Below are 23021 nucleotides of genomic sequence, written 5' to 3' on the forward strand. Positions count from 1 at the left end.
CGTAGACTTGACTGCTACTATATCTGATTGTTACGTTATTGCATCCAATTATGATTGCAGGACAAGTTAGTAATTTTCTCCCGTAATCTAATTCTTCACATGTTTCTCGTTTAGTGATTTTCTCACATAATCTAATTCTTCACGTATTTCTCACTAACATTATCAGTACTAAGACTTTGACCAATAAAACCTTGGGACACAGCAAAAACCGAGGCAACAAAAGTTGGTATCGAGACGAGATTGAGCGAGTGCTGGAACAACTGCATTCTTTTAACTTTTAACCCAAAAAAGAAGAGAAAAAGAAACCTGGAACGAAGCTGACCCAAGTTACTAGAGTCGGTGCCATTCCACCTGTCCCCCACACTCTCTCTTTATTTTGTCGTACTGGATTTATATTTCAAGTGTTCATACTTGGGAGGGACAAATGTTTTGCTACAAGTGCGACAAATGAGACGGACTTACTCGTACGAAACAAAATCGTTTCATGTCTCAAACCAATTCATACAACTGTGTTTGAAATACCGCTAATTTAACGTCTCAGTTTCATGTAAGTTTGCTAACGAATGAACTCGGTGGTTGTGTTTTTTTGTTGGATCAAACAACATTGTCTATAGGAAATTTCTCAGCAATTTCGTTTTGTGCTTCTATTTTCTTACCTTTTTCTTGCTCCAAATAAGCCAATATTACACTCAACTAAAACAGATCAGAACCAGCTAATTAGTCACTAAACCACCGCTAATTAGCAATTAAACACCATAAAAATGGAAGGTTTAGTGAGGTGCATGCATAGAGGAGGTCTAGATTTATTTCCATTAATCTCCCAAACCCAATAATTAAAAAATTCATCGATCTCTATCTTGTCGAAGGAGGTCTGAGTTCAAATTTCATGGACGACGGTTGTTAAATACATAAACAATTTAAATTAGATGAAAGAGAACATAAACCCATGAAATATGTACATAAAATTCTAGAAAAAAAAAAACAATGATACTAATAATCCCAATTAAAGCAAGAAAAACCGACCCAAAATTACCTAAGTCCCAATTTATTACTGTATCCAAGTAAAAAACAGAGTTCCTCTGTTTCACATATTTACCTTTTAATCCTCTGTTTTTTACCATTTTCACCTAGACAGAGAAGGGAAGCAACTTCCCGATCGAACAAGCGGCGGCCGGCGAACCCTTTCCACTTCTCCGAGGTTACTACCGGAATTTGACCTCAGGGCTCTCGGAGTATCCAAGCTCCGCCGGAAAATCCGACCCATGGCGAAGATGGGGTGCTCTGTTTCTTTCTGCGACCGGAACTTTTTGCAGAAGTTGATGTGGCGGTTCAGGGCTTCCTCTGTGGAGATGAGCCTATCTGATCGCACCAGTTCGTCTTTCACCGCCTCGACGCAGAGCCCGCAAATCCAACGGCCCTGGTAGCGGTCTCGGACGCGGGAGATGTAGGCTGGGGTGCAATCCTCTGTGAACCCGCAGGAGTGGCATTTTACGCACTGGACTTCGACTGGTGGAGGAACTGGGGATGGTTTAGATGAGGTTTGGTGCTGGGAGTCTGTGCCTGTTATAGCCATGGAACGTAGCAGAACATTGAACTCTCTCTCTCTCTCTCTGTGTTTTATCTCTATTTTTTTGGAACAGAGGAGAGAGCGTGGAGGTCTATGTTATGTAGATGTGTGTGGGAAACCAACCAACAACGCGAATCTCGAGAAATTGTTAGTTGGGACAATAACACAAGCGCTACATCACGTATTTTAATAGAAGATGTGAAATTTTATTTTTTAAGTCTTTTTAGCACACATATCTTACCATTTGTATAATGACACGTGATATACCATCCCTGTACCAGTCACACTGAAAAATCTTGAGAGATTTTTCAACGTCACCGGTACACGAGATGGTACACCACGTGTCACTATACAAATGGTGAGATATGTATGTTAAAAAGTGCCACTATACAAATGGTGAGATATGTATGTTAAAAAGTTAATAACTTAAAAACTAAAATTTCTCATCACTTATATAATAACATGTGATGTACCACCCATATTCAGGTCACAATAAAAATTTTCTCTGCAAGTCTAATGTAGCGATATTTTTAATCAATCACATATTATTTTTACGTGTCAATATATATTGGTTTCAAATACTGCTATACCAAGCTTTCCGTTACATAAAAGATTAAATTGTTTCTATAAATTAGGGGTTGTGTCATGGATTTTCTTACTTTTTTGTTTTTGTTTTTTTTTGGAAACGGATTTTCTTACTATTTAGCCGGGGCCTAAATTGGGTTTTTCATCATTCTGTGACATTAGGTGGAAAATGGGTCATGGGAAATTTATGAGACTCATGGCCATAATTTTGGTAACTACCATTTCTTTTTTGGTCAAGAGCAATCCCTGTTCTTACTCACCATGAATCCATGATTAAATGAAAAGTAGAATTTTAGAATTGCGCAATTATCGTATTCGGAACATTATTGTTCTTCCTTCAGAGTATTTTTACATTCTAAAGTTTTTAGCCGATAAAATATCGTCATTAGATATTTACTATAATTTAATAGTTAAAAACTCCGAAATATACTAAAAAATCTGGTATGTTTAACCCTAAAGTCTTGTTTGGCATGCAAGTTTATGTGAGAAAAAGCAATGAGTGACTGGCTTTCCCTGTCTATAGCATTATCCTGACAACTGCAGTTTTGTTTCGCATAAAAAAGATGAAGCCGCACAGAACATAATCCCCACCTTATCATCCTTATCGCAATATTCTTGGAGAAATACCAGACAGACCTCATGGCTCTCAAACATTTGCTCACTCCATTTTCTGGCTTTCTGTTGGCATGTTTGGTTGCCTTCTCTCTCCAAATCTACTTCTCCCCAATATCTCCAGATGCACTTCACCTCCCTCCACCTTCCCACCTTCCCCAAAACAACATATTACAGGTTTCACAATCATTTCGGTTTCAGTTCTCAAACGGAAAGCTCTAGCTGGCCGTTTCACAACCATTTTGTTCTCAGTTTTCGTAACTGTATGGTAACAAAACTGAAGCATCGAAAATGAAATGGTTAGCAGACGGGCCGCGAGCTTTTTGTTTGAAGTATATACTTGTAACCATGGTGTTTGTTTCTGATTTTTATTATTTTTTTGGGTTTATGTAGAAAGTGATTAAACTTGGGGATGGTGTGCTTCTGGAACCGGAAGATGTTGATGTGGATAAGGATGGCACACTCTATACAGCAACCAGAGATGGTTGGATCAAAAGGCTTCACAAAAATGGGAGTTGGGAAAACTGGAAGAAGGTGAATACTGATACAGTTCTTGGAATCACATTCACAAAAGATGGTGATCTTGTTGCATGTGATACTGATCAGGTAATAGCATAACATTCTGACCGAAAAATGGAGAAAAAATATATGCACCCAGAGATTTATTTATCTCTCAATCTTGCTTATCACATAACTTTTTCGTTCTCGCTCACAAAGGCGGAGTCATGAAGGGACCACGATAGTTCCAGGTTAATCCTGTCATTTTCTCCATAGGAGTCAGGGCCCAAATCCGATGTTTTTAGTTTAATTTGTTTCATCAAGTTAGATTTGATATTGGTGGCTTGCTCGTGAGTTTTGAGGAGAAGGGAGAGATGAAGAAAGTCAAAGAAACTTGGGGTTTATGTTTAAAGAAGAAGATGATGGGACCATAGCAAACTCCAGACGACAGTGGCCGGTTGCTCACTACACAACATAGTAATTTTTGTAAAATTAGGAGAGTGTTTCAGATTGAGACTTTGGACCCTTCTAGGCTAAAATTCTGACTCACCCACTGCTCACTTAACACGCTCAGTCACATAATAAGTGAGATATAGTGATAGAGCAAACCTTTTAAACCTTAACTCTCCGCTTACACTATCTCACTCACGAGACTTCTAACTTATCACAATGATTCACCTAATGAGTGAGATAAAGAGAGAGTAAACCGTTTAAACCGTAAATCGCTGATTACTCATAAGAATCTACATTCCAATCCTGAATTTTGATTGTTGCCCCTTGTATGTGTAGGGTTTGCTGAAGATTACTGAAGCTGGTGTGACTGTTCTCACTTCACATGTTAATGGGTCCAAAATAAGGTAAGACTACTTTCCCGTACACAATCTATCCTAAACTACCATATGCTATTGCATGTTAGTTTGGAGGGAATGTCTTGAAAAATCACCTATTTCAATGCGTCATCTATTCAATTGGAGAACTAAAATTTATATATTTGATCCGTTATTCATCGTAAAACATTTGAAATTTTTCACATGCAAAAAAGTTAAAATTGTATGTAATACATATAAACAAGTTATCGAGAGCCAGAAAAATAAAAGCGTGAAAATCATTTTCCTCGAGCAATCGCTGAATATTTCTCCCGAGGCAAAGATTTACTCTCGAGGTGAAAAGTAAAAACTAGATGAATAGGTAGTCAGTGATTCCATCCAACTGTGGAAAATGACTGGAAAGCAATGTGTTCACTTGGAAAACAACATCCATGTGCAACCCACGCCCAATACAATTCTGATGTGACACCACCAGAACATTACTAATAAGGTCATCTTATTACATATGTGAGGTGTGGCAGTTTCCTCACGAAATGGGTCCTCTCCAGATCATGTGAACCAAATAATCTTTTCTTTCAACCTTCTCATTCTTTCTCCTCAACATCGTTATCTTCTACTCTGGCGGCCATCGGAGAAGCAAAACCGCAGAGAAAGAAAGAAAGAAGAAGAGAATGAGAGGGGTTGAAGGTCGAAGAATTATGGAGTTGGAATTGGGGTGGGAGGGGGAGGGGGAGGGGGAGGGGGAGGTGAGTGATGGTAGGGAGATCCGCAGGATCCAGATGGTTCGGATTTGGAGATATGTTTCCATCAAATGGGGACTTGCACTGCTTCTGCTTGGTTATTAGACACTTTATTAAAAGAATGACTTATGTGAAACGAACTGTCACGTAATATCTTGATCAGTAATGTGTTTTTATGTATAAGTTTTTCCGAATCTAACAATTTATTATTTAATTCATTTCATTTAAACTGATCTAGTATAATAAAACTATAAAGAAAGGAATCTATTTCTTAATATTGGGACCGATTGCGAAATGTCATACAAACATCATGGTTTGTTGGTTTGTAAGATGAATCCATGACTGTTGCCATCAAAGTTTGGTACTGTTTTTTCCTTTCAACTAAAGGGAAATGAAAAAAACATGATTCAGTAGAGACCATGTCCAACCAAGAATTATTCCACCTGTATATTTCATGGAGCTAGAGTTTAACAATATGGTCCAAAGGACTCATGGGTCCACAATTCTGCCATATGCATGTGGTTCTTATCCCAAAATAGTCCAAAATGTTAGCACGAGTTGGAAAATACTTTAGTGGTGCTAAGATTAGTCGTTTTACGTGTTCAGACTATTCTTATTTTATAGGTTTCACAATTATAAATGGTCGGAATTAGGTCACATGTGCATACGCGATTGGTCTTAACATTTCTTGTACGAATACATAGATAACTGATCTTTGGCTATTTTACTTTGCGGATCCTACAATCATCAATGGCCAAAATTAGCTCATGTGTGTATAGAATTGTCGCACAATGAAACTTAGTATTGGACATATTTAGCTATGTTTAGTACTAAAAACATTGAATTCACTGGTTCTTGTTTGTTGCTTCAGGTCATCTCTCTAGTTATGTATCGACTGTTCCTAACATTTCTCAAAACTAAAAACACTAACATTTCTCAAAACTAAAAACACAGGCCCAGTAAATGAACATATGTTGATGTTTCCTGAAGTTTTAACTTACATGTTAAAGACAATCAGATTTGCAGATGATGTGATTGAGGGACCAGATGGTAGTCTATATTTTAGTGTTGCAAGCACCAAATTTGGTCTCCATGATTGGTATCTTGACATGCTAGAGGCAAAGCCCCATGGGCAGCTGCTCAAGTATGATCCATCATCCGGAGAGACTTCAATCCTACTTGATCACTTGGGATTTGCTAATGGTGTTGCAGTTTCAAAAGACCAAGATTATCTGGTGGTCTGTGAAACTTGGAAGTAAGTTTTGATGTAACACTTCTTTCTCACTCTATATTTTGGATAAGAATAAAGTAATGCTATTTCGACACACAATGCTGACCACGTTGTAGACACACTCGACTCTAAAACAATTATACAGATGGGTCTCATACATAATTGTACGGCGCACCTGTGTTTGAGAGTGTGTCAGCAATCTTATGTGTCTAAATAACATTATCGATAAGAAAAGTGCGTGGCAACCAATTAAAGCATGTGCATGCTTAGATTTAGGTGTTTAAGGCATTGGCTGGAGGGAAAGAACAAAGGGAAGACAGAGATCTTCGTTGAGAATCTTCCTGGTGGACCTGACAACATCAATCTTGCTCCAGATGGGTCTTTTTGGATTGCTCTACTTCAGGTAATACAATCCTAACTGTTCAGATAGTGTTCATATATCTTACGTGGCTTTTGTTGATGTAACAGTTCAAACAATATTCGTATGTCATACGTGTTTTTATGATGTGTGCATGAATGACGCAGTTGACTAGGGAAGGGTTTGAGTTTGTGCACACCTCCAAAGCAGCCAAGCACCTAGTAGCAGCGTCACGGAAACTGACTGAACTAGTGAGCGGAATGCGAACAGAAGCGATGGCGGTGAATGTGGCAGCTGACGGCAAGATTATCAAGAAACTTATGGATCCTGATGGAAGCGTAATATCCTTTGTGACGAATGCTTTGGAGTTTGAGGATCATCTTTACTTGGGAAGCCTGAATACTAACTTCATTGGCAAGCTACCACTGAAAGATGCATAATATGAATCAGAGTGAATAAGAAGCTTGTAGGAAGAATGAAGAACTGGTTTTTCTTGACTTTTTCGTCCCCGAATCGCATAAGCCATGCTTGTTTTTAGGTAATCAGATTCTGAATGCTGTTTCAGCAAGAAATAGCATTTATATCAAGGTAGAACAGAGTATCGAATATGTAATTCCCGCGATCCAATCTAGAAATAAACAAAAGTAGATTTACATCGTCTCCTCAACTTTTTCTTTGTGCCCAGCATAAATCGGTACGAATGCATAAAACCAAGACATTCAACCTAATGCAATCGCATTTTCTTCAACCCTTTCTCTTTAACTCCGTTTGGTGACTGCTTTTCCGACGCGCTTGAGCTGAGGTCTTTTGCCTTTCTGGTGTTGATGAACTCTGAGAAGGATGGAATTGATGGAAGAGTTATACTTGGGGAAGCACTTTCCGTTGGTGACACAGCTACAGAATGTTCTGATCTAACACTGTTGTGGGAGTCACCGCTGGGAGCTTCTGTTGGTCCATCCACCAAAGGTGATGTTGTTGCAGGAGGTTCTGTTTCGGGGAGAGCATTATCCGCTGGGGAACAGTTAATGGTTCCAAGGCGATTAGTTAAGGCAGTTGAATCTGCAGTTGATAACCACCGCACCGTACTTGCCACTTGAGAATAATAGAATGATTTCCCAGTTTTCTTATACTTGTTGTAACACTCATTTTCGAGGAAAGAGGCCGATTTTTCCACTTCAATCCTGCACAGAAGATTGTCAACTTTTAGAACCTACAGATCGAAGGATATTCCATAGTTGCGAGAGAATTTAAAATCTCAAGTGATTTAACTGGTTTGTTGCATATAACGATATAATACATCAGACACCAATAAAAGCTTACGCTAAGTTCCCAAGCCGCTGCTGACCCTGCTTGAGAGCAGTTTGTAATCTTTGCTTGCTTGCTTTCCTCAGCGTATCAGATATAGCATTCTTGTCGGGTTTATTCATCTGTCATCAAATTGGGCAATAATAGGTATTCACGGGAAAAGATAAAATTAAATAATAACAAAAAAACTGCAAAAAATAATCAGATCGAACCTGCGTATCAGAAGATTTATCCTTGTAATATCTTTCTTCTAAACGCTGCAAGCACTCAATCTTTTCATTGAATCCCAACTTTGCTGGCAACTTTGACCTGGAAAGGTTCTTGGCAGCAAGACCATCTGCGATTTGACAAATACAATGAATAAGACATAAACTTGCAGTGTTCTTTAAATCCCCCTTTTCTCTCCCAAAAGAAGTAAAAGGAGAACTATGTTGTAAAAAATATACCATCGGAATCAGATATGTCCTCCTCAGAACATTCTTCATCATCGCGATTCCAGAATTCAGAGGTTTGATCTTCATTTATCACATCTGAGGAGCTGAAATTGACAGACGTTAATGAATAAGCAACCGGAGTTACTAGTCAATGAACCTTAGACCTGCTAATAAAAAAAATCAAATATCAGGACTATGTAAAAAGAGAGCACCTGCTCATAAAAATTCGAGATGAACCAAATTTTTGCCGGGCGACACAAGTAGTTGTGAGCTCCTCTAAATACTTGGACACTAGGTTTGGATGTTTACAGGCATCACAAGTTTTCTTACATAGTGATGCAGGTACCTGTTTCGAATGATATCAGTACGTAGCTCTTTTGGAGCACTGATCTTGCACTCTAAAGTACAATGAAGCAAAAGTTTCACTAGGTTATACTACCTGTTCACCAAAAGTCTCAAGAATCTTTTTTCTACGACATCCAGAACCCTCACAATACTCGACCATCTGCATGTTTTTGAAATCAGATTCCAATAAACAATATTCATAAAGAGTTCATTCACAGACATAAAACAATTATTGCCTTTACCTGCTGGAAGTCGGTCAGAGTTTTCTTTGACAACTCTTCCCGCGAGTTTGAGGCCTTTGACTTCTTGTTATCAGCATTGCTTAGAATAAATTTCTACAAAAATAATTTGAAAAACAAAATGAAGTGAACAATGAAACCAAGTATAGACCAGCATCGGAGTTGCTAGTAGGCAGTCTTATCTAACCAACCATTTTTTTGCAATCATCAATTCCATAGTACAAAAGGCTTCTGGAGAGTTGTTGATCACGACCAGCTCTACCCGACTCTTGGTAGAAGGATTCCATTGACTTGGGAATATTAAAATGACAAACAATTCTGACATCTCTTCTATCTATGCCCTTAAAATTAACCACAAGCCATCAAAGGCACATCAGATCTGGTAAACATTATCTCCAACACGGAGAGAAGAAAAACAAAACAAAAAATTATTGTAAGAGTTCTTTTAAATAAATGGTAATTCAGTTTCATACCATCCTAAAGGGACACCAAAAGCACAATTACTGTCCATGCACCGGAATAAGCTCCAAACGCATATATAAAAGACAAAGAGGCAAGGACATCACAATCACAATCATGAGCTGGGAGCAATAAGATGAATTCCCCTCACCCACACACCCAAAAGAAAGAAAAACAAAAAACAAAGGTTTAATTTATATATACAATCATACCCAAAAGCCACCGTCGCCACGACAACTTGTATCTTAGAGGAAATCCAATTATCTAGGACAGAACTTCGTAACTTATCATTCAACCCTGCATGATAAGCTGAAAGAAGCAAAAGAAACACTAAGAATTATATACATTATATGTGAATAAAAACACAAAGGTATAGGAGCAGTTAATTTACAATGCCAAAAAATTTGATTTACCAGCACATGAAATTCCACTCTGTGATAGATGAGCAGACAACTCGTCACACATTGTACGTTCAAGGCAATAAACAATTGCACAAACATCTCCGCTAGATTTTAGCACACCAGACAGATCAGCATAGACATCATCTAAAAGATCTTTGTATCGAACTGCATTATAGAGAAATCTGGTCAGATTTGTCTATATGCATGTGATGCGAGGTAATAAATATTAGCCAAAAGACAATACAAAACAGGATCTGAATCAAGTCATAGACGCAGGGTGAACCTTCATAATGTATATTAGGACGATTGAAAGAAGATCTTAGGGTTAATGGATTATGAAGGCATAAGGACTCTATCACATCCATCTGAACTCTGCACAACAAAAGAATTTGATGATCAAAGAATATAATTAGCCAGTTCCTCTCACTTTAAAAAGAAGAAATACTGCTCTATAAATCTACAGATGAATTAAAAAATAAATGGTAAAGACGAGCTAATTTTCTATGCAGAGTGTGACAAAAGACTCACTTAGGAACGGCTGTAGCTGTTAGAGCCAATATTGGTACACCTGGGAGGTGGCTCCTTAGAGATGACAGCTTACGGTAGCTAGGCCTATTTCAATACAGCAATTAAGGAGACAGAGAACCAAAAGAAAGCATGTCAGAGTTTCTATGGCGTATAGATCAACATTGTAGCGCTTCATTCTCACTTTATTCGAATACTAATGATAGGGAAGTTGACTTAAATAGGTCATGAAATCTAACAGTATATCTGATAGGGATTAGGCTTATGCTGGCATTTGATTTTTACTACCACTAGTAAGGTTCTTAGACAGTTTTGCTTTTCTTATCGCATTCACTTAAGAGTTTCTGATGATTTATAATCCCCCAATTGCGTGGATCAAACATAATAAATAGTAAATGTGGAAGAGACAATATATCTATTACAAACCTGAAATCGTGGCCCCATGAAGAGATGCAATGTGCCTGAAATTTTTGAAAAACAGATGTAACTTAAACAAAAGCTGAAAAAATGTCAAGGAAACTCAAACATTCACATACACTGGTTATCGGTACAAAAACAATCTAGCGTCACACCTCATCTATGGCAATGAGATTCAACAACCCTCTCGTGTGAATCTTTGTCAGCTTCGTCATAAATCCAGATGTTGCTATCAATTCGGGGGTCACATAAAGCAGCCTCAGAGATGGTTTTCCAGAGTCAAGGTCTTCATGAATCTTAAAATGCAAAAGAGAGACATCAATATTCTCATGCATAAATACATAGGCTCCAATATTTTTTGATCCCAGCGGAAGTCATTTTGATGCAAAGCAAGAAAGACGTCATAAACCCGAAGTCTACCTTAGTTTTGGTTTGGGTTGTCTGAGTCGAGGAGAGATACTCTGCAGAAATTCCTTTCTCCTTCAATGCCATCACTTGGTTTTCCTGGTCAAATAAGAAACATACCAAAATCCCACACTCAATTCTCAGAGCATGAAAGTTACCTAAATTCGACCGAGAGCAATCATAGGCCTACCTACCATCAAGGCTGTACACAAAATGCAAAAGAAAATTCGAGTCAAGTTCAACATTTTCATTTGCTAAAACATGTAAAACATCAAGCATGATATGTAATGCACTTACACACACACACACACACACACAAATTTGCACACAATTCACCTATTAAAGGACAGACAACAAGCACGATTCCAGTTTTTTTGGCGAGAGCCGGTATCTGATAACACATGGATTTCCCGCCACCAGTGGGCATAAGACAAAAGCAATCTCTCCCTGCAACCCACAAAACACAAAAACAAAAAATGGGGTTTTTCCAAAGTCAGCTGTAAATATTTTCCCGCATTTTCTCAGCAACCAAACAAGCAATCCCTACCGCACTGAGTAAAATGTAATTAAAATACACATAATATACCTGATAGAACAGCTTCAATGGCTTCCAATTGCTTCCCTCTGAATTCAGGATGCCCAAAATGCCACCTCAGCAGCTTCACCAGAGCTTCCTTCTCCAAACTCCGATTCTTGCTACTGCCGCTTGCATTCTGCAACGGCAATGGCGATTTCTTCATATTTCGTTTTTTCACCTGCTCGGTTATCCCTGTCTCCAAACACCACCCAATTGAAATTCGATGAACTGTTATCCCTTAACCCTTGGAAAAGCTAATTGCTTGGATACTTGTATCGGATGAAGACCTTTTTCTCTGCATTTCACAGATTACAGAAGAAGCTGGTCGTCATTCGCGAAGCAAGCCTTGTGAGGGGAAGTGAGAGGAAGAGGTCGATATTATGGGCCTAAATATTGGGCCGAACCGGAGCCCGGCCCAAATTCACAATCTATTAGGGGGCGTTTGTTGCACCAGACTGTCTCGGACTAGATTAGCTTCAGGGACTAAGTTGGAATAGCTTATACTAGATTAAGCTGGACTAACTTAGTGAAGCATTTGGTGCAGTGTCGGATTAACAAGTATGATAATAAAAATAATACTGTAGTTTATTGTCGAAATTAATTTATTATTAATTTCTTCACATAATCTCTCTCTCAGCTTCCCTTCTCGATCTCGAGTCCACCAGCAAGCTGCTCCACTTCCCTCATTAACTTCATAATTTCACCATCTCTCTACTCATCGCCCTCTCAATCTCAAACTTTATCTCACATCATTTGCTCCATCTGGGTCAAAACAAAAACACCACAAACACTCTTCTCCAACTTTAACCCAACATTTTCCTTGCTCTACTCACTCAACTCACTCACAAGCAGCTCATTCTCCACGGCGGAATCGACTCAGCTCGAACTCCAAATCTGCCTTGCCCTGCACCAGCGACTCCACCTGCTCCTGGCGGTCCTTGGTTTCCTTGAGCAGCAGAGAATTCAGCGACTTGAGGTTCTGGAGCTTCTCGGATGGCTTGTCCATGGCGTTGGTGACGATAGGAAATATGAGATTGGGGATTTTTTGCGGGTGATGGTTGGTGGTGGGAAATATGAGATGGGGGATTTTTTGTGGTTGATGTTGGTGGTGGGAAATATGAGATTCAATATTTTAGAGGATGATGACCATGGCGAAGCGAAGCAGCTTGCTAGGGATAGTCTACAGATCTTAATTAAATCCCATCGAAATCCAAAATTAAGAAGCCCATAACTCTCAGAGGGGCTCGCAGGGAGGAAGAAGAAGCCGGTTTTAGCAAGTCCTATGGTTGGGGAAGGCCTCGCTAAGAACCTTTAAGGAGGCCTCTAGTCCACACGAATCCCCTTTAGTCTCACTTAACTTAGTCCCAGCACCTGTCAAACATGGGACTGTAGTCCAGTCCAGTCCAGTCCAGTCCCATTTAATGAGGCCAAACAAATGCACCCTAGCAGTTTTATTATGACCCAGTTATACGCTCATGTCACGTTAATTAACGACACACATGAATTTTTAACCCTTAGACACATGTGATGTTGTAGTCAAGGGCGGAATCAGTAATTTTCAACAGGACGGGCTATAATTTTCTTTTCCTCCGGTTATTATGTTTTAGTGATGGACTAACTTTGTCTTGGGAGTTGTTAGGGTTGAGTTAACCAATGTTTGCTCAAAGGTGTGAACTAGTCTCTACCGAACGAAGAGGGCGAACTTCATGAAAATTTGCACTACAGTTTTGTAGCTCAAGTAGTTAAGTGCATCTTCTCTTACACTCGAAGTCCGGTGCGAGTGTGAATTTCTTAATAATTTGTTCACCCTTCAATCAATTTAGTCTACTTATGTAACAAAAACGTGATGCTTGATCCCCAAGAAACTTCTTATTGATGATTGCTCTACAAACATCCCATATGAAGCCCATAAATATTGTATTGCTCAGGGTACTTAAATAGTCTCAAAAACCACTAGATGCTTACACAAACTTTCGGGATCGGCCGAGGATGGAGCGACCGAGAAAACATTCACATTCATGGACGAAGTCCCAAGAAAACTATATGAATTTTCCTCCAAATCTTCTCACCTACTTCCCTTATTTACTATAAAATTTCTACTTATTACATCTACCAATGATACCATAAAAATGGCCTGCTTACATTTTGGGAGAACAGTCATCACTTGGAGTAAGACCGATTCTCCCCATTATTCGACATATATAGCACATAGCTCTCTTCATATTACGTAACACAGCACTAACAGTCACCACCTCGGGGAATATTTCATCCAATGCCAGAAGGCTCCGTTATGCACCGGACTGCACGGCTGCCTTCTGAACAAAACCCTTGATGTCGAAAGCATCAGTGCCCTTTTTGGTAATAACACCCTGCTAAGTGAACACAAGGTCATCACATTCAAACACAATAGGCTCTAATTGATTATATCACATAGAGATGAGTGAGTATACCTTCTCGGTTATGATACCGGTTATTAAATTGGCAGGTGTAACATCGAAAGCTGGGTTCCAGACAGCAATTCCAGATGCAGCAACTTGTTCCCCGAGCCCTCCGTGTGTGTTCAACAATTCCTTTGGGGATCTCTCCTCTATTATTATCTCTTCCCCGGAGGAAAGAGATAAGTCGATGGAAGTGAGTGGTGCAGCCACGAAAAATGGAATGTTATGGTGCTTTGCACTTACGGCAAGACTGTAGGTTCCAATCTTGTTAGCGGTGTCACCTGAATTAAGTAAATCAGTTACACAAACCTCCATATGAATAGAATGCTAAAGCAGATGAGTGGTAGATTCCATTTCAAATACCATTTGTAGCCACACGATCTGCTCCAACAACTACAGCATTCACACGTCCAAATTTCATTAATGCAGCTGCAGCAGAATCTGCTATAAGAGTGCCCGGTATGTTATCATGCACCAACTCAAATGCTGTGAGTCTGGATCCCTGTAATTGATTTATAATCGTGTATCAATAACATTCAGTAACGCATTTTGAATACTTTCACTTAAGTGAGTAGATAAATACAACTATCAGCTCAATGACCTGACATTTACACCACAAGGGTGGCTAAATATAACACCAATGCAGGCTTCCAACCATGTTCAGATGTAATACTATATCCCAATGATACTTTCACCCGACTTCAATCAACAGCATGCTACCACTCTCAAGACCACTTTGTTTAACTAATATCAACACTTAACATATGTGAATATCACGAAATTCTGTGGAGAATGTTTGATGCCAAGAAAAACTTGAACACCTAAAGAGTAGACACTCACTTGGTTGAATGGACGTGTCTCTGTACAATAGGCCCTTTCTAACACTCCTTCGGTATGAAGTGAACGGATGACACCAAGAGCAGTACCATAACCAGCTGTTGCTAGACTGCATTTACAAAACATATCACGGTCAGACAAAACCAATACAAAAAATTCAGTGTATATTGTAAAACCACCCTTTGTTTGTTCAATGTAAATAACCAAATCATCAAGTATGCTTTCGCGGGAAAATACCTGCCAGTGTTGCAATGGGTCAACATAGAAATGTTCTTAGAGTTTCCCAGCAGGTGTTGAATAAAATTTGCTCCATGAGATCCAATAGCCTTGTTTGAGGCTACATCGTCCTTGAGCATGATTTCGGAAGCTTCTATGTAAGCCTATCAAATTGAGCAAACAAAGCAAGTACAACGGATCAATAGCATTATCAAATAGATTCTTAGGGCCAAAATCAAACCACAAGAAAAGTAATGTTTCAGATTTCGAAGGATACAGCACCTCAAACACTTTGCTTGCGTCCGAAGTAGTAGTGGCAACTTCGGATGCAATTTGCTTCAGTTTAGCTGCAGCATCCGAAAGATTGACAGCAGTTGGTCGGCTAAAATGGACACCACACAATCAGAATGCCGCATCAATTCCACAATTCAAAACTTGAAAACTACAATTAACATGCTTAACCTGGAGACAAGGTACTCCAATTTCATGACAATGAAAGAGAACGCTTCGTCGGGGGTTCCATTGAAATCCTCCAAGTTAAAAATTTCCACAGCCAATGAGAGAGCCGCCGCGATAGCAATGGCGGGTGCGCCGCGCACCACCATATCTTTGATTGCGTGCCTGAAAAAGAAAACAAGAACCCAATTCGCAAAACCAGAAAACTAAAAATTCATAGCACTTGGAAGGATCAAAGCTTCAGTCTTTCACCATCCATCTGTGGAGTCCCGGATATCCAAATACGTACTTTGCAATGGGAGCTTCGTCTGTTCAAAACCCACAAACCTAATAGTTAAATTCAACCATTTTTTCACTGAGAGAGAGCTTAATCCCATAAAAAAAACAAATAAATACAATTGAATTCTTAAAGAGAGAGAGAGAGAGAGAGAGAGACCTGATCGAGTAGCTGAAGGGAGCCACGCTTGTAGCAAATGGCCTGGAGGGAGTTGGGCGCTGGGGTACCGTCTGTGAACTCCGAATTAGGGGCCATTTCCAGCTGAGCCTAGTACGACGACGTTTCCAATTGCGTTAGAGTTTTAGGGTTTTCAGTGGTAGAAGAAGGAATGGGAGGAGGAAAATTTAACGTTACCTGACGGTGCTGCTTCTGCTTCCGGTCAGCCTCTCTCTCCCCCTTCTTCTTTTTCTGTGGAACGGGCCCAATACTACAAAATTTAGGGCCCATTTGGCATGTGATTTTTAAGGACAAGATTGTCTGCCCACCATACCCTTCCGTGCCCTCCTGTTTGTGTGGTTACGGTTAAATCACGTCAACATTTTATATTATTATTTATTTTTATCTTATTATCTCTATAAAAAAATAATATAAAATGTTAATGTGGCTTAACCGTGACCACACAAAACAGGAGGGCACGGAAAGACACCGAAAATGGAATGGCAGACAATCATTGTCCGATTTTTAAAGGTTGTATCATTTTTTACAAAACTAGGGACCGTTTGGCATGCGACTTTAAAGATTATTGTCTAGAAATGCTTTTAGAAATACTAAAAATGCGTATTTATAAATAAAGAGAAATTTAACGAAAAACTCTCAGTATTATTTATTTTTATGAAAAATCATATTTTTACATTAAAAAGTCAATTCTTGTACTATTTACTTCACCATTTATTTTATCTTTATCGTTAAAACTCAAAGTTTTTAAACAATTTTCATTAGTTTAAGTGTTTTTTTTTCTAAAATGAAAAACTTTTATTGATAAAAATGTTTTTTTACATAAGCAAGACTCACAAACGTTTATTGATAAAAATATTTTTTACATAAGCAAGACTCACAAGTTCGTGCTCCTCTTGAATTGAGACCGCAACTTAGGACTCGTGACATAATTAGTTTGGAACTCAAAACCAGTTATCTTTGGCTCAAAATCTAATCCCAATATTCGAGATCTAAAATAGGACATGTAACTTATTGATTGGTTGTCGGTATGGAAATCAAAAGTATGGAAATCAAACTTGTGGTCAGAGATAAGCTGAAATGACTCTATAAGTCTTTTTTACTCTAAATAAGGATGGTTAACCGTGGTCTGCCACAGTTGCCTCTCTTTTTGAAAAAAACAAAGAAACAATAGTTTCACGAGAAGTATCAGCTCTCCATCAGCCAATCAACAGTACCAAACCACTCTTAAAAAGGTCAATGTTAAAGAGGCACAAGCCAAGAAAATATTCGAGTGAGAAAAAGTATAGTTTAAGTGATTTGTCCAGTATCAAGAGACGGTGAATGTGACTTGTCAAGTGGTCCTAAGTATATATTATGAATTTCACTTTTCACTTTTTTTTTAATAAATAATATTATCAGAGAGGAGGTGGGCTTAGCCTCACAATGAGCTAGCAATAATGTGGTTCAATTTCGTTTTTGACGAAAATCGAATCTAAAACCTCTTACTTACAAGTGAAGAGGAATATCATTAGACCATAGTACTAAGTGACTACGTTTATTTCTTTTACGTATTTCATCAATTATTATTTTATATATTTGTTGGGTCTTAGCCACTCATTTACTTCCTTGATGTAGATAATATCGTTTATTAAAAAAAAAATCAACTAATATTTTTGTGTGAAAAATATGGGTCAGAAAATGATCATATTTGGCTGTACCATTTTGAATACTATTGTAGTTTTGACTACTTTTCTTCTTTAAAAAATTACAGTTTTTGTAAGAAAAAGTTCCTTCAAGGAGGAATAAGAAAGGAATGGAAGAATTTAGAGTTGATTTGATTTCTGATATTTAGATATTTAATTACAAATTTTAATAGAATGTTAATATTTTTTTTATTTTCATGAAAAATTTAGAACCGAACTGATTTCCGTTCTTTGTATTATTTTAATAAACATAGACAACTCAAAAATCAAAATAATTTTAATTCTCAAGTTTTGTAAATAAATATGTCTTAAAATAACAAAACAAATATGTCCTAAAATAATAAAAAAATAAAAAGAAAAATTTAGATTATTAAAAATGTTTTATGTAAGAAACTGACGTACTCTCGTGAAAGAAAATGATGGTCACAAGTCAAAAGTCATTGTGTCGTCAAACCTCACCGATTAACAAAAGTTTTTTCTTCATTTAGAAAATAAATATAACGACCAAAACAATGTTTTTTTTCTTCATCTCTCAAAAAATAATATTTAATTACTTAAGGATACGTATAAATTTTTATTCAAAATTCTTCATATTTGTATTACAGAACATTGTATTTATAATTAAAACCGTTCAAATTATGAATTATTATATAAATATCCTCTACAAAAAATGAATTAAAACTAGATTGCTTAGTCAATATATTGTACCAAATAAATAGAAGATTCATAATGCTTTTAGTAATTTCATTCATCTATTTTTATACAGTTCGATTACTAAACGATCTTAGTTTTAATTTAATTTTATGCAGAAGCGACTTTATAAAATGATTTATAATATAAACAATTCTGATCATAAGAATAACGTTCTATGAATTGGTAACGAATAATTTTATTTAGTAGCAGAAAAAGAAGATTTTATTCTAATTTAAACACAAAACTATATAATTTAATTGAAAAAAAAATTAAAAAAAACAGTTGTCGACGCGCATAGTGTTTGAATAATCCGTAACGATTTCTTTCCTCAACTGTAATGCGCCTCAACGCGTTCCGTCAAATCCCCAGCCCTCCCACCAAACTACCAGACTTTCCATTTCCCCCTTTTTTTCTCCTAACAAATTTCTCACACGTCTTTCCATTTTCTCCACAAATTTTCACTTAGCTTTCTCAATTCGGTAAATCCGGTTTCTGGGAAGAATTGCTGGCGTTTTTGGGCGGTTTTCGTCTCAGGTAATCCGGTCTGTCTTCTTCTCAGATTCAGCTAAAGTTTCAAGCTTTAATTTGTATTTTTTTCCCCAATTTAGCTACTTGTATGCAGGAAACGAACCCTTTTCAGATCCGGGGGTTTTCCATTGGAGAAATGCTACTGTTTCAGCTTCGAATTCGAAGTTTTGTATAATTTAGGACAAACCCATGATTGCTTAAGCCTTCATATGCTAGGATTTTGTTTCTGCATTCAATTTGTTTGAGGTGGGGGAGCTTGTTGGATTACTGTTTGTCAATTTAAACCGTTAATTTATGATGCATTGAATCTTAGGCTCTTTCATCGATTCGATGCGTGTTTTTCGTGCGGTAGTAGAGCGAATCCATGTCGATAGACGGAGTTGTTCATTGCTATCTTGTGATTTGTATTGAGCAGACACATTTTTGATACCGGGAAACTGTGTAAAGTTGTATGATGTTTTTAAGTTCTAACATGCTTGTATGATCTTTGTATTGTGGATGTAGAATGAAAGGATGCTTTTATGGACTGAAGGGTAAACACCTCTCTCTTGTTACCATTGTTCTCTTGTGCACTACCATTCTTATATGGGGATGGAAGAAAACCCCGATTCTTACTAACTTGGTACCGCCCCAAACCCGTTTGCATTTGGGTCCAGGTTTGTCTCTACACTTTAGTAGTGCATTTCTTTTCCTTTAGACAAAACGCTGTTGGTTTTCTGTCAATACTCAATAGCTTATTCGTACTTTTCATTTGGTGTTCGGTGCAGAGATAACTGATGATTTTGTAGATAACACTGTACCTTTAGAACAAGAAATAGATGTGGGCAAAGGGGTAGCAACATTTGTCCAAAAGGATACTGTAAAAGAAGATTTACGACTAGGAGCTCCACCAGACTCTGAACAAAACTCTGATAAAAGTGAAGAGATTAGTAGTGACATAGCATCAAACCAGGTTGAGAAGAATGGTAAGTATTGTTTTCCTTTGTGTTCTTGGAGTTAGATCCTTGTGAAGAGTTTGTGATTGATATGTTGGTTTTCTGATTGTATATCTTAAGTTGTCGTACGTCTTGTAATTCAAACTGTTGTGTTTACTAGAGTAGCATGGTGGTGTTGTGCCAAATCAAGTATTCTCTTAAAATTATCTTGTTATGATGTTACTATCTTGTTTTTCTTTTTGTACAGACATGTTCAAATGTTGACATTCATCCCTGTAATTCTATTTCTCTTGTCAACATGTCATCTATATGCTTTAAACATCAAGTAATAATATGGACTTGAATTGTATGTTATTATGGTGCAGGGATTTTAACAAGTGTGTCAAAAGAAAGAGAAAAACATAAACAAGTTCAGGAAGCAGAAATAGATGGCAAGGCCGTTGATGTAAGACAGAAAGAAAAAGCAGAGGAAAATAATGCAGATGTACAAAAGCAAAATGGGGAGATAGGGACATCATTAGGTTCTACGTATGCAAATACCTCAGTTGACAAGTTGACAACACACACGCAAACTCCAGGTAATAATCTCTTTTAAGTTATGCCATAAAAGAATCTACCTAGACCAATTTGTTATTTGTTAGCTTTCGTGATTATATTACTGATTGTCGTTTATCTGACGATAGCTCCAGTCTGCAATTATGCGAAAGGAAAATGGGTTGTGGACCATAAGAAGCCTCTGTATTCTGGGCATGGCTGTAAGCAATGGCTGTCAAGTATGTGGTCTTGCCGGAAGACACAGCGCACGGATTTTGCCTATGAGAAGGTTTCATGGCAGCCCAAAGATTGCCAAATGGAAGAATTTGAAGGCTCTAAGTTCTTGAAAAGGTATTAAAATGTTAAAATTAAACAGTTTCGATTGCAAGGTTTCATATTAATACTATCTTTTTTATTGGATCTGGTCTGATGTGACCTTAGCCCCCTCGTATGCATAAATCTGATCTATAATGCTTGTTTCTCCTATAGATGCAATCCATTCTGCGCTCAAGTTAACGAACAAGTTATGTTGTTTTAGTTAGTAGATCTCTTATTTCGTACACATAAGTATCAATCGAGGATTCGGTGGCTTCATAGACCATTAGTGTTTCTACACTTGACCTTGCTAAGGCTTGCAGCACTTTCCAAATAATGGACACCTCATAAGATACCTTGCATTTTAGTTTCTCTTGTCCGTTCATCTATTTGAAGAATTTAAGTTTTTAACCTTTTTTTCTTTAGGTTTTAATCACTTTGGGTGATTTATTTGCTTATTTTTCTTCTTTATTTGTCATAGCGACTATAGCCTGACATACTGTGATAATGTGAGTATTGTATTATTGTATTCAGGATGCAACACAAAACTCTAGCTTTTGTTGGAGATTCATTGGGCCGACAGCAGTTCCAGTCGTTAATGTGCATGATCACAGGTGGTAAGGAGAGGCATGATGTTATAGATGTGGGGCCAGAATACGGGATAGTCCAAGCGCGTGGTGATCTCCGCCCTGGTGGGTGGGCATATCGGTTCCCAAGCACCAACACTACCATCCTCTATTACTGGTCATCAACCCTCTGTGATCTGGAGCCTATTGATCCTTCAAACCCAGCCACTGATTATGCCATGCACCTTGATAGGCCACCCGCATTCTTGCGCCAATATATTCATAAACTTAACGTCCTGGTCCTCAATACTGGGCACCACTGGAATCGTGGAAAGCTTAAAGCTAACCGCTGGGTAATGCATCTTGGGGGTGTGCCGAACACTGACAGGAAGATAGCTGTGATTTGGAAGGCCAAGAACGTGACAGTCCACAGTATCATTAATTGGGTGAACTCCCAGCTCCCAAAATACCCAGGTCTCAAAGCTTTCTACCGGACCATCTCGCCGAGGCATTTTGTAGGTGGTGAATGGAACACAGGAGGAAGCTGTGACAACACCACTCCTATGTCAATAGGAAAGGAAGTATTGCAAGACGTGTCTAGTGACACAGATGCTGCAGGTGCAGCGAAGGGAACAGGGGTTAAGCTCTTGGATATAACAGCTCTATCCCAGGTTAGGGATGAGGGTCATATGTCCCGATTCAGCATAACAGCGAAACCAGGCGTGCAAGATTGTCTGCATTGGTGTTTACCTGGTGTTCCAGATACATGGAATGAAATTCTTTTTGCACAAATCTAGTCCAATGTAATTGATACCAGTGAAGTTTTTCTTAAACACCTCAAAACGGCTCCATGGTTCAGGTCAAGGGCTGAAGGCCTCTATCCCAAAGAAGGGGAGATGTCACCGGCGAAGTTCTACATTGAAGTTGGGCGCAGACTTTGATTGCTGGAGAAAATGGCGACCAGATGATTCACCGACCACAACATTATGTGGACAATGTGAATCCCAGTTCCTGTGGTGTCCTATGTTTATCTCTTGTTGTAGGTTTTTATCTTCGTTGATCGATACCTTCGCTTCAGTTTTGGTTAGTTTGCTTAACCCCCGAGATTGAGGCTGCGAGATTTCAGATATTCTGCAGAGGGAGGTAGGATTAGAGATTCAGGATTGAAAGAATGAGATTTTCAAGTCATGAATATTTTGTAATGTCAAATTCCAAATAGTCGAATATATACAGCTTTTTAATCTTCCATCGGCATTTTCTATGGGAATTTTGTTGCTTTTGTATGCATTCATCTGATCCCTTGAGAATATTGAAAACGAACAGTCAAGCACAAGAAGCAAACCAAAGAAACTGAAATTATTCAATAATTTATTGTGTTTTCGATATAAGGGATAATTTACTTCAAAATAATCTAAACTACAAGAATGCAAACTCAAACTCAAGTGCATACGACAGTTCATCACTGAAAGTAGATTAAATTGATCAAACTTAACAATGATGATACTGAATTTGTAAAATTAGGCAACCATCCTATATATTAAGAAAATAAATCGATATTATGAAAAAAATACGACTTGTCCTCTATTTTGTTTTAACTCATCCATAAAATAGGTAAGAAATCATTATTTTTTAAATTTTCTCATACATTTCTCCCATTTTATTAAAATATTTATCAAAACTTTAAGAATTCAACTTATTTACTAATTAAGATATTGATTCTTTGTTTTTTCAACTTTTTAAGATATTGATTAATGTTGATAAAAGTTTATTATGTCAAAATCTTCCCATCTTACTTTTATAGACAGCCCACTAACTTACTATTACATACCACATGGCGTCACC

General features: G+C 37.9%; 5 protein-coding genes across 11 annotated transcripts; 2 read left to right on the top strand and 3 right to left on the bottom strand.

Annotated features, from left to right (window-relative positions):
- Nucleotides 1–897: 897 nt before the first annotated feature.
- LOC126607198 (uncharacterized) lies at nt 898–1711 on the bottom strand. Its single transcript, XM_050274701.1, has one exon. The coding sequence runs from the start codon at nt 1571–1573 to the stop codon at nt 1124–1126; it is 450 nt and encodes a 149-aa protein (XP_050130658.1). The 5' UTR covers nt 1574–1711; the 3' UTR covers nt 898–1123.
- Nucleotides 1712–2652: 941 nt separating this feature from the next.
- LOC126607205 (protein STRICTOSIDINE SYNTHASE-LIKE 4-like) lies at nt 2653–7078 on the top strand. 3 transcript variants are annotated; one of them, XM_050274726.1, is made up of 6 exons: nt 2653–2941; nt 3158–3370; nt 4052–4119; nt 5848–6084; nt 6346–6463; nt 6586–7078. In XM_050274726.1, the coding sequence occupies exons 1-6, from the start codon at nt 2792–2794 to the stop codon at nt 6856–6858; spliced, it is 1059 nt and encodes a 352-aa protein (XP_050130683.1). In that variant the 5' UTR covers nt 2653–2791; the 3' UTR covers nt 6859–7078. The 3 variants fall into 3 exon arrangements, with proteins under 3 accessions (XP_050130683.1, XP_050130672.1, XP_050130690.1); XM_050274715.1 differs by having other exon boundaries at nt 2658–2941; nt 6331–6463; XM_050274733.1 differs by having other exon boundaries at nt 2916–3063; nt 6331–6463.
- Nucleotides 6883–11878, bottom strand: LOC126607216 (ATP-dependent DNA helicase Q-like 3). Its single transcript, XM_050274743.1, has 19 exons — nt 11535–11878; nt 11285–11395; nt 11143–11150; nt 10964–11047; nt 10699–10839; nt 10553–10587; nt 10130–10213; nt 9885–9973; nt 9614–9766; nt 9413–9509; nt 9215–9218; nt 8933–9082; nt 8745–8837; nt 8597–8662; nt 8370–8503; nt 8170–8261; nt 7936–8060; nt 7739–7845; nt 6883–7599 (listed from the first exon to the last, which is right to left on the bottom strand). The coding sequence occupies exons 1-19, from the start codon at nt 11686–11688 to the stop codon at nt 7143–7145; spliced, it is 2184 nt and encodes a 727-aa protein (XP_050130700.1). The 5' UTR covers nt 11689–11878; the 3' UTR covers nt 6883–7142.
- A 1497-nt stretch (nt 11879–13375) lies between these two features.
- Nucleotides 13376–16240, bottom strand: LOC126607228 (methylthioribose-1-phosphate isomerase-like). Its single transcript, XM_050274750.1, has 10 exons — nt 16104–16240; nt 15909–16016; nt 15725–15780; nt 15479–15637; nt 15299–15398; nt 15038–15180; nt 14804–14909; nt 14327–14465; nt 13976–14244; nt 13376–13894 (listed from the first exon to the last, which is right to left on the bottom strand). Exons 1-10 carry the CDS (start codon nt 16194–16196, stop codon nt 13814–13816), a joined length of 1254 nt encoding a protein of 417 aa, XP_050130707.1. The 5' UTR covers nt 16197–16240; the 3' UTR covers nt 13376–13813.
- A 2401-nt stretch (nt 16241–18641) lies between these two features.
- Nucleotides 18642–22425, top strand: LOC126607236 (protein trichome birefringence-like 16). 5 transcript variants are annotated; one of them, XM_050274773.1, is made up of 7 exons: nt 18643–18835; nt 18910–19075; nt 19334–19485; nt 19597–19794; nt 20130–20342; nt 20448–20649; nt 21148–22425. In XM_050274773.1, the coding sequence occupies exons 3-7, from the start codon at nt 19335–19337 to the stop codon at nt 21974–21976; spliced, it is 1593 nt and encodes a 530-aa protein (XP_050130730.1). In that variant the 5' UTR covers nt 18643–18835; nt 18910–19075; nt 19334; the 3' UTR covers nt 21977–22425. The 5 variants fall into 5 exon arrangements, with proteins under 5 accessions (XP_050130746.1, XP_050130730.1, XP_050130721.1 ...); XM_050274764.1 differs by having other exon boundaries at nt 18924–19075; XM_050274789.1 differs by lacking the exon at nt 18910–19075 and having other exon boundaries at nt 18642–18835; nt 20454–20649.
- The last annotated feature ends 596 nt before the right edge of the window (nt 22426–23021 follow it).

This window comes from Malus sylvestris, chromosome 2 (assembly GCF_916048215.2).
Source record: "Malus sylvestris chromosome 2, drMalSylv7.2, whole genome shotgun sequence".
NCBI classification, from domain to species: domain Eukaryota; kingdom Viridiplantae; phylum Streptophyta; class Magnoliopsida; order Rosales; family Rosaceae; genus Malus; species Malus sylvestris.

Excerpts from the sequence above, each read along its gene's own strand:
- LOC126607198 (XM_050274701.1), bottom strand. The coding sequence starts at position 1,573 with ATGGCTATAACAGGCACAGACTCCCAGCACCAAACCTCATCTAAACCA.
- LOC126607205 (XM_050274715.1), top strand. The coding sequence starts at position 2,792 with ATGGCTCTCAAACATTTGCTCACTCCATTTTCTGGCTTTCTGTTGGCA. Across the intron at positions 2,942-3,157 it reads CCCAAAACAACATATTACAG|AAAGTGATTAAACTTGGGGA; the intron begins GTTTCACAATCA and ends GGGTTTATGTAG. Across the intron at positions 6,464-6,585 it reads TTTGGATTGCTCTACTTCAG|TTGACTAGGGAAGGGTTTGA; the intron begins GTAATACAATCC and ends TGAATGACGCAG.
- LOC126607216 (XM_050274743.1), bottom strand. The coding sequence starts at position 11,688 with ATGAAGAAATCGCCATTGCCGTTGCAGAATGCAAGCGGCAGTAGCAAG. Across the intron at positions 9,974-10,129 it reads ACAGCTACAGCCGTTCCTAA|AGTTCAGATGGATGTGATAG; the intron begins GTGAGTCTTTTG and ends TTTGTTGTGCAG. Across the intron at positions 8,663-8,744 it reads CTCTGACCGACTTCCAGCAG|ATGGTCGAGTATTGTGAGGG; the intron begins GTAAAGGCAATA and ends AAAAACATGCAG.
- LOC126607228 (XM_050274750.1), bottom strand. The coding sequence starts at position 16,196 with ATGGGCCCTAAATTTTGTAGTATTGGGCCCGTTCCACAGAAAAAGAAG. Across the intron at positions 15,781-15,908 it reads CCCTTCAGCTACTCGATCAG|ACGAAGCTCCCATTGCAAAG; the intron begins GTCTCTCTCTCT and ends GGTTTTGAACAG. Across the intron at positions 14,910-15,037 it reads ACCCATTGCAACACTGGCAG|TCTAGCAACAGCTGGTTATG; the intron begins GTATTTTCCCGC and ends TTGTAAATGCAG.
- LOC126607236 (XM_050274781.1), top strand. The coding sequence starts at position 19,335 with ATGAAAGGATGCTTTTATGGACTGAAGGGTAAACACCTCTCTCTTGTT. Across the intron at positions 19,486-19,596 it reads CCGTTTGCATTTGGGTCCAG|AGATAACTGATGATTTTGTA; the intron begins GTTTGTCTCTAC and ends TGTTCGGTGCAG. Across the intron at positions 20,343-20,447 it reads AACACACACGCAAACTCCAG|CTCCAGTCTGCAATTATGCG; the intron begins GTAATAATCTCT and ends ATCTGACGATAG.